A 12,187-nucleotide genomic window follows, 5' to 3' on the forward strand; every position below is an offset into this window, starting at 1 on the left:
AATGTTCAATAATCAGTAATTCCACAAATAAACTCACACATTTGGAAGTAATACTTCTAGGAATAGATCTTTTATTCTTTTCTTCTGCGAGTAATAGACAAAGACAAAGAAAACGTTTGCAAAAAAAAATATGTCACTGATCACTTCCCACTGAGCTTAAACTAACATGCGGTGCTGCAAAATGACCTTTTTGAAAGTTAATAATTCATGAGGCATTCAGCTTGAGCGCTGTGGGTCACTAATTGATCGTCGTCACGTCACACAAATAATGTAATATTCGCGTGGTATATGACCTGGCAGCATTGCGAACATACTGTATGGAACTAAATGATTCATTCATACAGCATAGAAAACAGCAGGAATACAATCAAGGGACACAAAAATACTAGACAAACTTGCTTATTGTTGCAGTTTATTACGTTCATTGAAAATAGTATATCCAATAGCTAATCAACACAAGATAGGTTATATAAGAGAAAAGGGACAATAAACAAAACAAATGCACAAATGTACATGTTCAGTAGGAGTAGAAAGAATTATGAAGATTATCTAGTCTTACTGCTAATTTTAAGTACAATTTTGACTAACTTGTCACTCTTGTTTGCAACATCTTTTAAAACAGAGTTTTCAGTTCATTATCATCCACCAGCTTGGAAAAAAATAGATAGATGGATATTTCACTCCTCTAACAGAGACAGATCTCTGTTTTATATTTTTCTTGTCTCTGATTTTTTTAAATATGTACACCTGTCCCCCTCAAATTATACCAACTGTCTCGTTTCAAGTATTGCACTTTGCTAAGTAAATTCTTGTTGTCTGTACAATACCTGTGCTGTTTTGCATTAATTTCCAAGCAAGAAATTATATTCCTCCCCCAAAAGAACAAAAGAAAAGATGAGAATGATTAAGAGTAGTAGTACGTTGCATTCCGTACCCATAGTGGTTCTTTCTCTTCTCTTTCACCGTGGGGCACGTTTAAAACAATTCTGCTGTGGCCATCGGTGTGCCCCTTCAGGAACAAAGCATTGCTGGACACTGCCATCTGCAAACGGACACAAATTCAAAACTCAGCCAATTACAATATGTCAAAAACATGTATTTCACCATTGGAAATTGTCCTAGGCCAGATCTCCCATGTAATTTTACGTGAGCTATGAAACTTATCCATAATTTAAAAATAAAGACACAAATACAGGACTATTATGCAATATGATTGGATCTTTATTAGTGTTCCTGTACAAAACAAAGGGACGAGGTGTAACTGCCTTGTCCTTTAGCGATATGCCTTGCCTAAGAACTAAATAAATAAAGTACACCACACGCGCATGATATAAATATTTATATTTTTGTGGCATTTCTGTTTGGCGGTGCACCGAGAGATTTTCAAAATGCTGTTTTCCTAGAAGAACATCATGGGGTATACGGTTGTGAGCCAAGTAATTTGTTCGTGCTTGTCTATTTCAGTTGCATTCAGCCATGTGGCCTGATTTTTGGCAGTGATTCATATGGTTTCACCGGTACAAGTAGCCCCTTTAGCGTGACCATAACAAGGAGGTGACTCACAATGAAAACAAATTTGACAACCCTGACCCAAAGGCTTGAGGGTATTTGTACTTAGTGGACATGTTAGGTACAGTTCAAATGGGATCCATACAATATCTGTGCCAAAAATTTGTAACTTTCAGAGAGATGACATTTCAATCCTATTCTGTCTAGTGAGCTGTCCAATGCAGTCCAATGGCTGCTCTCAGTTTCTGAGTCTAGCCTGTCCTCTTGTGGTCATAATGTTTCCTAACAGCACGTTCACCATTGAGAAACAACAACAAGAACAAATAACCCATTCATTCATTTTCCGAGTCGCTTATCCTCACAAGGGTCGTGTGAGTCTTGGACCCTAATCCAGCTATCATAGGGCAGGAGGCGGGGTACACCCTGAACTGGTTAAAAGCCAATCACAGGGCACATAAAGACAGACAACAGTCACACTCAAAATCACACTGAGGGGCAATTTAGAGTTTCCAATGAATGTTGCATATTTTTGGGATGTGGGAGGAAACCGGAGTGTCCGGAAAAAAACGCACACAGGTATGGAGAGAACACGCAAACTCCACACAGGCAGGGCCGGGATGTGAACCCCGGTCCTCAGAACTGTGAGGGCAATGCTCTAACCAGTTGCAACACCATGCTGCCGACAGCAAATGATAATAATTTTAATATTATGCATGAAATATGCCTGTAAATAAGTGAAACGAAAAATATATTTTATAATTTATATAAATTCAATTGTTTATTTTACTCTTTTATTCATTTTAGTATTTGCAACAAACAAACTATTTAAAAAGTATTTAATAGTATTTATGTACCAAGTATTTCATGAGGAAAATGAATGAATACATGTTTGAATTAAACATGATCTGAAAAATGTTACCCCAAAAAATAAACATAAAGTAATTCACCAAATATTTCCGGACAGTAGACCTTTTTCCATGTTTGCATATCCTCCCCGTCTCTGCGGGGGTTTTCTCTGGGCACTCCGCTTTCTTCCCACAACCCCAAAAACATGCAACATTAATTGGACACTCTAAATTACCCATGGGTGTGATAGTTTGTGTGGCTGTTTGTCTCTATGTGCCCTGCAATTGACCCCTCCGTGGATATTGCACAATCCGCGTCACTGACGAATCAGAGGCCAGAGATCTGCATAAACCAAAGCCCGTTTTTGCTCCCGCCATTTTCTCGGACAACATTGCATGGTCCAGTATAGGTTCAGTTAGCGTTTTATCGCGTATTTTGGTTATTTAACAAAAAATATGGTTAAGAGGTGTAGTCACGGATTTTGTAGTAGTGACGACAGGTATCCTGAAAGGCTAGTTGGTGGAGTTCGATTCGTACTCTTTCCAAAACCGAAGACCCAGTACGAAAAATGCCTTCGATGAATCAAACTTTGTGGAAGACCGCATCATCAACTAAATCCATTTAATATTAACCGGAACAGATATGTTTGCAAGAAGGTATGCCCTGAATTTGATTTTCAATACATGTCTCGTATAAATGAATGAGACGTTCTCCGCTAGCATAACACCACTACGTGTGAACGATTGACACACTTATTCTTTGCTGAGCGATATTTAGCGATGATCGGACTGCACAAACGTATTGATTTCTTGCTGGCTTGCGGCCGAACCTTAACCAGACTGTGTTTGCACGAAGATATGGCCTAAATTTGATTTTTAATACACGTCTCGTATAAATGAATGAGACGTTCTCCGCTAGCATAACACCGCTACGTGTGAACGATTGAATGGAATCAGAAGCATGGCGTCTCTCTCAGTTAAGAATGTATTGTATTTAGAATCTATAATATATCGTTGATTTGAATGAAATCAAAAGCATGGAGTCTGTCTCAGTTCAGAATGTATTGTATTGTATTTGCCATTTTTACTGTTTGTCTTACGTCAGCGCACGTGGCGTGACGTCACTTCAGGAGGCGTGGTTAAGTGCCCTGTATGGAGGGGTCAATTGGCTGGCAACCAGTTCAGGGTGTAACCCGCCTCATGCCCGTTGACCGCTGGGATGGGCTCCAGTGCACCCCGCCACCCTTGTGAGGATAAGCGGCTAAGAAAGTGGATGGATGGACCTTTTTCCAGCTTTCTTATAGGCAAGCATTAGCATCACTTCTTTTGTCACATGCAACATTTTTTTTTTGCGTCGTTCTACCTGAGATCTCTTGTGATATCGCGGGTGGCAGGCGATGACAGTGATGAAAGAGAAGGTTGCCACAAGGATCGCGGCGCAAGACAGGATGAAGAGCAAGTTGGCAGTGTCTGGAATGAAGATCATTTTAGATTGTCAGAATAAAAATTCTGGGACGACTGAGCACTTCCAACTTGGGAGAAGCATTTGGGGATGTTTGGAAGTTTGTTGTAGAAGAACTAAATCAAACAACATTGAAATGAAGAAGAATAGTTTGTGAGTCAAAGCTCCAAATGAAAATAACCACAGGCATACTTCAAAGTTTAATGGAAAGTTTTCCCAGTGGAGTGAATTCTATCTTGACTTCCCGTCAGCATAACTGTTGGGGTTTTCAATACTTTTGCCTGTATAATGTAGGTAATACTAAAAAAAAACATCCGTAAATTAGAGAACTGATTAGTGAGTTCAATGGCTAAATGTTGTGATAACTCATTTTCCTCAAAGAATGTTACGATATGCTTTGGTATAATTGTAACATAGCAACAAGGGGGAATCAATCCAGCAGAGCAAACAGTTGCAGGCCTGATCCGATAGGGTTGCATTCCTTCATTTTCATTGGGCTCTCCCCGCCTGCGGAACAAACGTAGCTGAACAGCACTTTGAAAGTTTTGTCTGCCACATCCCATGACACTGCAAAACATCTCAAATATTATGCAGCTACTTTTGACTGTGGTAGTTCGACTCATTGCAGTATCTCCTAGAATGATGGACACCGAATCCACACTGGCATAGCCCACTAATGGCCGTACTTTCATGTCATGTCATAATCCAAGCCGCTTATCCTCACAAGGGTTGCAGGAAAGCTGGAGCCCATCCCAGCTAGCTTCAGGCAAAAGGCGGACTACAACCTGATCGATTCCAAGCTGCCCGCACCAAAGGCAGGCATGTGTACCACTACACCATCAGTGTCTCTAATGTCAGTAATGATCCAATCAATTACAAATTATCCATTTTAATCACAGCAAGGATTTGTTGACAGATGACTTTCAATTAGTAACAAGCAAAGTGCTTTTAAAATTTCTTCCACAGTAAGCTGTTAATTGTACTTTTATCAACCCCCCCCCCGTTTAAAATGTTTATAAGCTGTTTTTTGTTTTTGTTTTTCAAACACATTTAAACACAAGTCACTGATGGTATAGTGGTACACATACCTGCCTTTGGTGCGGGCAGCATGAGATCGATTCCTGCTCATTGATGGTGTCAATATCTGCCCTGCAACTGACTGGCGACCAGTTCAGGGTGCAGTCCATCTTTCGCCTGAAGCTAGCTGGGATAGGCTCCTGCTTTCCCGCAACCCTTGTGAGGATAAGTGGCTTGGATAATGACAGGACATTTAATCACATAAAGCACATTGAGTTACCTACAGTGTGAAATTCACTATATAAATACATTTGCTTAGCTTTAATTTACTTTAAAGCCCAGGTGTCAGACTCAAAGACCAGGGGCCAGATCCGGCCCACCACATGATTTTATGTGGCCCGCAATGGCAAATCATGTGTATCAACGTCCATGATTTTTGTTGAAATGTGTCCCAAAATTTAAAATAATCGGATCATAAATGATCACGATGAGATATTGCAAGGAGTTTTGTGTCACCAAAAATCAACAAGAGTTGAAAAACCAATTACCCTTGATTTCTGATTCCAAAACTAGTCAAAACTAATTTCATTTGCAAATATGATCAGCCGGTTAAAGATTTTGATTGTTTCACAGTCATAACGGTCCTCTGAGGGAAACCTGAACTACAATGTGACCCGCGACAAGAATGAGTTTGACACCGGTGCTTTAAAGCGGAGTTTTATCTCTGCTGGAGTTTTGGGTTCTTCTCACAGAACATAAAAGTAAGTAACCATAAAATGTGCTCTTTGGGACATTTTCTGCCATTTAATCCCTTTCTTTCAGGTAAGTTTCCCCCAGCGTGTTTTGTTATGCAAAAGATTCCTGATGGTCTCGCCCGGCGGTTTGGTGTGTGTGTATCGGTGCGTATGTCAGATCGGGCCTCACTGCTTTCCCTGACGAAGAGACTGAAGGAGGTCTCCAGCTTGCTGATGTCATTGCGGGCACTGATATCCAGGCAATGAACCCCGGCCGAGGTGAAGGTGTGGTTGAGCCGCAAGGAGTTCTCGTACAGCGTGGTCAGCGTGCAGCCCCCCGTCGTGTCGGGCACACATTTGGGAAAGAAGCGCCAACACACCTGCATGGGGGGACTGAGAGGCAACGATCATTCAGGTTCTTCATTGAAATTATAAAAATATGGGGACACGAAATGTAACTTACCTTCCATCCACGTGAAAAGCCAGGCCAGTGGTTTGAGACACCTCATAATCAGCAGGACCCTTCAGTTCAATGCTTTTAATGGCATCTACAAATCAAGTTGTACATTTGTTAGCCCCAAATTATAGGACGACCTCACACACAATTAGGATATTCTGCTTTTTAATCTATAAATAAGCACTGCTGGGAAGTAAAAAAGCGCAAATCATGTACTACTGTACTTGGGTAGATTTTTCAGGTATCTGTACTTGAGTATTCATTCTCTTCTCTGTATGAGCAGTATGGAAGTCATTTTTGTGTGAAGAGGAATTAAGTAATGAAGAGTTTACCTAAAAGAGTTGAATCAGTATTTGTAATATATATATATATATATATAATATATATATATATATTTTTTTTTTTTCCTTTCTTCTTTTTTTTTTACTACAGGCGGCATGGTGAGTCAGCTGGTTGCATTGGCCTCACAGTTCTGAGGTCCTGGGTTCAATCCCGGACCCGCCTGTGTGGAGTTTGCATGTTCTCCCCGTGGCTGCGTGGGTTTCCTCCGGGCACTCCGGTTTCCTCCCACATCCCAAAAACATGCAACATTAATTGGACACTCTAAATTGCTTGTAGGTATGATTGTGAGTGCGGCTGTTTGTCCCCACGTGTCCTGCGATTGGCTGGGAACCAGTTCAGGGTGTACCCCTCCTCTGGCCCATTGACAGCTGGGATAGGCTCCAGCACTCCCCATGACCCTTTGTGAGGATAAGTGGCGAAGAAAATGGATGGACGGATGGATGGATTTCTATTTACATTAAGTACAGACTGTGAGTATTTTTCCCCATCTCTGCAAATAAACATGCTATTTGGTGTTTTAACACTACAAACCAAGCACTTGTACATCCTCGGAGTAGATTTCAGTCAACGGAGGTGTGGATTGGGTCATATTGACTCCAATTTTCAACCGAAGTGTGTAGTTTCCAGATAAGGCGTAGTGGTAATGGACAAGAGGCTCAGTCCCCTGGATCACCTCTCTGCATTCCCCACAAAAAAGAAAAAATTAAAACGGTAATCGCAAAGAATTCCAAACTTTTGAAAACGAGAAGGATTTTGAAAAGAAATCCTCATACCCGTTCCCTAAATCCCACGTGTAGCTGAACTTGGCCGTGCTGTAATTTTGTCCCGGATCAGAAAGTTCAAAGACAGTCTCGGTGGGGAGATCTGAAGCCAGCTCGCCAGTGATTCTCGCATAGGTGGCGTTGCCATCCATTTGATAGAAAAACAGCTTCCCGGAAATGTTTTCTAAAAAGAAAGATTAAATGTCATCGGTGCATGTCTGAAAAGATAGAAATTGATTATCAGTGTACCTAAATCTGTCAGAGGCGCTAGAGACTCCGCCACACCCATGAAAACAAAGACAATAGGGAACAAAAGTGCTCTGTAAACACAAAATCAAGTTAAGCGACTATCTGAAAAATCTAAGATGAATAGAAGTGTACCTGTCCATGTTCTCTGGTCCCTTCCCTCGGATCCTCGTGAGGACCAAAAACTGGAATCCAATTCAGATGATGAGGAATAGTAAATGCGTGCACAGGACCTCTCAGATTCCCGTCATCATCTGGATGAAGGCTTGAAATTGCCACCATGAGTTGCAGTCATGTGCCCCTGCAGGGACAACAACCCACTTTTGAGCCGTGGGCTTCAGATCCCAGTATTCTTTTCAGAATGTGGAGTTTCTCCCTGACCGTTTCATGTTTTTCTTTGTGGTTTGAAAAAAATGTTTTTAGTAAATTAGAACGTGAAATACTGTAATGTGAATGTGTGTGCCCCGAATAATTCCACAAGGTGGTGCTAAAACCTACGGGTTTGTAAAACCAGCACACGGTGACAATAGAACCTTATTGTAAAGAATAACATCATTAGGAAGATTTTATTCCACGTAGTGGCCCGTCTAAAAAATTCCCAAAAAAGCCCACCCCCTCTAAAATAATGTTTCATTATGTGTAATGGCAAAGTTTTAGCCGTTGCCCCACCTGAAACGGAGCATCACCCCGCTATAATAAGTTCATTTTTCACAAAATACGGTCGACAAAAATTAACATTCACAATATTCACAGGTAGCACCCCTTTTCATATTTGGAAATTCCCAACATTTCAATTCCGCCACTAGATAGCGCAAGCGAGCTTCACACATCCGCCCACAACTTGTTCGCATGCATATCCTGGAGTAAAATTCAAGTTGCGTTTTCTTGCCATTTTCGTGCAGGGATTTGACCTAAATTGCTTATTTCTAACCAAGGCTCCTAACAAAGAAATAATATATTCCTGTAGTTTCGGTGGGTAGGAAATGTTTGGTGAAAATTCTAAAATGAAATCAAATTAAAACTGTGACGATTATATTCAGTCAAGGTCTAGTAACAAATTACTTTTGTTTTACATTGTTTTATTTTGGTCTTTCTTTATGTTCTTATACATTAAAATAGTTGAAAGTCCCATTTGACTCATTAAAAAAATGAAAAAAAATAGTGATTTGGGGTTTGGGAGGCATTTCCAATCCTTTCAATTCGGGAACGTGGAGTGATTTGAGTCACGAGCATGAGCATTCAACGAATCACTCTCGTAAATGAAGGCGCCATTAAAAATCAACTTACCAGCTGAGTGCACTTCTCTGACGTCATAGCCCCGCCCCATCGAGCCTGAACCACGCAGTGAGCGAGTGAGTGTGCAACAAGCCAGATTGTCAGTATACACGCGTGCACGTTGCGAGTAGTGCATGCTGGGAGCAGTTCTCCTGCTCCGGGCTCGACTGAAGCGACTGAACATCTGGATTGTTATTATTATTATTATTATTATTGACTGACGCTTTTTTTTTTTCCTTTTCTTGTCAATTTTGACTGTCATTCGTCTTGAGAAGTCACGCGCCAGCCAACAATAATGTCCGGGGGTCCTCAGGAAGTGAACAAGCTCACCGAGCTAACTTATAAGGTAAGTCTAAAACAAGTGGGTTTTTTTTTCTTTTCTTTTGAGGGGGGTGATTTAAGATGAGGAATTGTCCGCTTTATGGTACGTTTATTTATTTATCTATTTTAAAAATATATTGAGGGGGAGTGCTGTAGCTTCCAAACCTCATCAAAGCAAACAACAACAACTAACCTGCACTTTTTGGGGCTGTCATTTCTCCCTTATCGGCTATTTATACGACTCGCCATTGTGTTCACATTGTTTAAAACACGTTCGACTAAAGCGCTGGAATATTTAGCTGTCAACAAGCAAGCCCATTCTAGAATGTCACACCCTGTTATTATTCCCTGCTGGTGCACGAGTTTGTTTGAAAGTGTGCCGCATGTGATCAGAACAACGTGCCAGTCCCTTTTTGTTGCAACTGGGGATTGATCACAAATGCGATCCGTGGTCCGTCAGTGGGTGATTGTTTTTTTATTTATTCCTTTGTCGTCTATGGTAATACAATCCAAGGGTGACCGAACCATTTTTCTGCTGGGGCCACATCCAGAAAAATCGAAGGATGCAAGGACCACTTAACTGTAACTTTCTTCAACTCAAGCTCAAATTCATCCATCAAGGAATTGTATTTTATTTTATATATTTTTATTGGTAAATTGTGAAGTGGTGAGTGAGCCTATGCCCCCCCCCCAAAAAATAATTCTGTTTTCACTGGGTTGCCATGAAGAAAAATTTCTTTCTTTTCTTCCTATATTAATTGTAAATAATGTATTTGCATGTTTTTTTTTTCATTTTTATTGTGAGTAGTAAGTTGTAGATATGGGTGATTATTATTTTATTTTATACCAACACTTTTCACATGGCAAAAAGTCAAAATCTGATCAAAAATATGTAGATCTAGTCAAAACTAATCTGATTACTCTTCAAAAAAGCCTCAATTGGAGATGAGAGAAAGTCTCCTGTTTTGTCATTTCTAATTATTATTATATATAATTAGTATTATTATCCCACTGTAAATGAATGTAAATTAATTGTATTTTTTTTCTCCCTTTTTTCTCTTTTCTTTCTCTCTTTTCCTCTGCTTGTATATAAAAGTGTGGGGGGAAAAAGACTCATCAACTTAAAAGTAATTTGTTTTTAGATTATTCACTTGTTTCACGCTATTTTTTTACTGGAAATGAGTAGAAATAAATGATTCGTGGAGTATGGTTTTTTTTTAAACTTATTACAATGACAAATTTTTCAAATGAAACTTAGCTTGAAATGTGAAAATGGTCTAAAAACAGGTTACCTTTTTCAATGACGAGTCTCAATCCAGATGAGTTTCGACTAGAAATAATGTAAAAAAAACTTTTGTGGGAGCGCACATGGCCCACGTGCCTAAATTTGGACACCACTGATCTAATCAGTGGCGTGATTAGCGATGAGTGTCATGTTTCCTGACATCCTCCTTGACGAATGACAGCACGGAATTTGAGGGTGAAAATAACAATTTGGGTTATGGTTTAACCGCACGATTCTTTCTGCGTGTGTGTGATGGGAGTGAGAGTCCATACGTGCCACAGTTTCAGATGAAGTGAAAGGTGCGGGGTGGGGGGTCGGAGAAGAGAGAGAGACAGAGAGAGAAGGTAAAAAAAACAAAACAGGGAACCTGTTCCGCTTTTATTCCTCTCTCAATTCTATCCTGCACTTTTCTTATTGTAAAGTCGTGCCTGCCTCCTCATTGTTCCTCCGGGGGTGTGCCGGGAGACTAGATGGGGAGGTGAACGGCCTTTGACTGCTCAGGCATTTCAATTGAGAGGGTGGGGGGTGGCGGTTTCTTTTCGCGACTAGCAGACACTTTTGTGCGGGACTTCGCTCTTTCCAAGGGAGTGTAAGGAATACACAAGCGAGGTCAAGTTAAAGATTGAAGGTTTTATTGCTATCTGCATGTGGGTGCCACCTCCTCCATCACAAACGATGTATACAACTTAATCAGAATCAGAATCCAATTTAATGGCCAAATATGTAACAACACAAAGTCTATACAAGTACAGTAAAGTCTCGGTTCTCCAACGTCCCCGTTTTCGAACAAATCGGTTTTCAAATGAAAATTTCGAGATTTTTTTTTTTTTGGTTCTGTTTTCGAACGAAAATCGGTACTCGAATGCCCCCGACAAAACCCGCCGAAAAAAAACGGAAATAACATAATGCGCGCAGCACAAACAGCTGACCCACCCACGATGGGCTTTGTAATTGTCAATTCGAACACCAACCGAAAAAAACCTGGAAATAACATAATGCTCGCAGCACAAGCAGTTGACCCACCCATGACATGCTTTGTTATTGTCAATTCAAACGCCCCCCGAAAAAAAATAGAAATAACATTGCGGGCGGTGCAAGCGGTTGACCTACCCGCGACGCATTTTGTTGTTGTCAATTTGAACGCCCCCCAAAAAAACCCTGAACTAGCATCGCGCGTGGCGCAAGCAGCACAGTTTTCTTATTCTGTATAACGCAGCCTCTGACACAGACGTGTCCCGGTAGTGACTGTTGTTTTTCTTCTGATCGAGAACTACCGTATTAACCCCCAATTATGGCTCCAAAGAAGCCAAGTTGCTTGTTTAAAATTATTCTGCCCATTTGTTAATAAAAAAAGTTTACAAGGCTGGGGGCCCAGTCACTACAGATACGGAAATGTACTTCCAGCCTAGCATACTCTACTCCTAAAGCATACATTTTAAGTAAAAATAAAAATATATTTCTTAAATTATTTTATTATATAAAGTTTTTTAAACTATACATGTATTTCTACTATGCAGTTTATTATCAGGAAAAGCTAAAAAAAATGCTTTAAAAAGCCAAATTTTTTAGCCTTGGAATGCATTATTATTTTTTCCATTCATTGTAATGGGAAACATTGATTCGGTTTTCGAACAAATCACTTCTTAAACCATTTTCTTGAACGGATTGTGTTCGAGAAACGAGGTATCACTGTATATCAATACAAGTAATTACATCTTAAATGGAGCGTGCCAAATTTCTGTTGACCTCTCGACCGAAGTCAGCTACGATAGACTTCAGTTTTGAAAATGTTTGTCAATGTCATTCAAAAGAAAGTCCACAATTTCATTTCAGCTGAAGTTACTTCAGGTACCTCATTGTTTTGTTGACTTTTAGAGTACATACAGTACACAGTGTTATAAACAACAGATGTCATATGTGTTTTGGTCCCGCT

The 12,187-nt window shown here is 40.2% G+C and overlaps 2 protein-coding genes across 6 annotated transcripts in view; one reads left to right on the forward strand and one right to left on the reverse strand.

Moving 5' to 3' along the window:
- Positions 1 to 651: 651 nt before the first annotated feature.
- Positions 652 to 8,745, reverse strand: tmem130 (transmembrane protein 130). 3 transcript variants are annotated; one of them, XM_061810883.1, is made up of 9 exons: positions 8,661 to 8,745; positions 7,509 to 7,674; positions 7,377 to 7,447; positions 7,140 to 7,311; positions 6,898 to 7,043; positions 6,031 to 6,115; positions 5,758 to 5,960; positions 3,718 to 3,824; positions 652 to 1,042 (listed from the first exon to the last, which is right to left on the reverse strand). In XM_061810883.1, exons 2-9 carry the CDS (start codon positions 7,514 to 7,516, stop codon positions 905 to 907), a joined length of 930 nt encoding a protein of 309 aa, XP_061666867.1. In that variant the 5' UTR covers positions 7,517 to 7,674; positions 8,661 to 8,745; the 3' UTR covers positions 652 to 904. The 3 variants fall into 3 exon arrangements, with proteins under 3 accessions (XP_061666867.1, XP_061666869.1, XP_061666868.1); XM_061810885.1 differs by lacking the exon at positions 7,377 to 7,447; XM_061810884.1 differs by lacking the exon at positions 8,661 to 8,745 and having other exon boundaries at positions 7,509 to 7,763.
- Positions 8,565 to 12,187, forward strand: part of baiap2l1a (BAR/IMD domain containing adaptor protein 2 like 1a) — a 30,450-nt gene continuing 26,827 nt past the window's right edge. For 2 of the 3 annotated variants that reach the window (XM_061810880.1, XM_061810882.1), the window contains exon 1: positions 8,732 to 8,994. In XM_061810880.1, the coding sequence (XP_061666864.1) occupies positions 8,944 to 8,994 (51 nt within the window). In that variant the 5' untranslated portion in view covers positions 8,732 to 8,943. The other variant, XM_061810881.1, reaches the window with a different exon arrangement.

Source organism: Syngnathoides biaculeatus, chromosome 22 (genome assembly GCF_019802595.1).
Source record: "Syngnathoides biaculeatus isolate LvHL_M chromosome 22, ASM1980259v1, whole genome shotgun sequence".
Classification (NCBI taxonomy): Eukaryota; Metazoa; Chordata; class Actinopteri; order Syngnathiformes; family Syngnathidae; genus Syngnathoides; species Syngnathoides biaculeatus.

Coding starts and splice junctions, on each gene's coding strand:
- tmem130 (XM_061810883.1), bottom strand. Junction 7,044..7,139: donor ACGTGGGATTTAGGGAACGG/GTATGAGGATTT, acceptor TGGGGAATGCAG/AGAGGTGATCCAGGGGACTG. Junction 5,961..6,030: donor GCTTTTCACGTGGATGGAAG/GTAAGTTACATT, acceptor GTTGCCTCTCAG/TCCCCCCATGCAGGTGTGTT.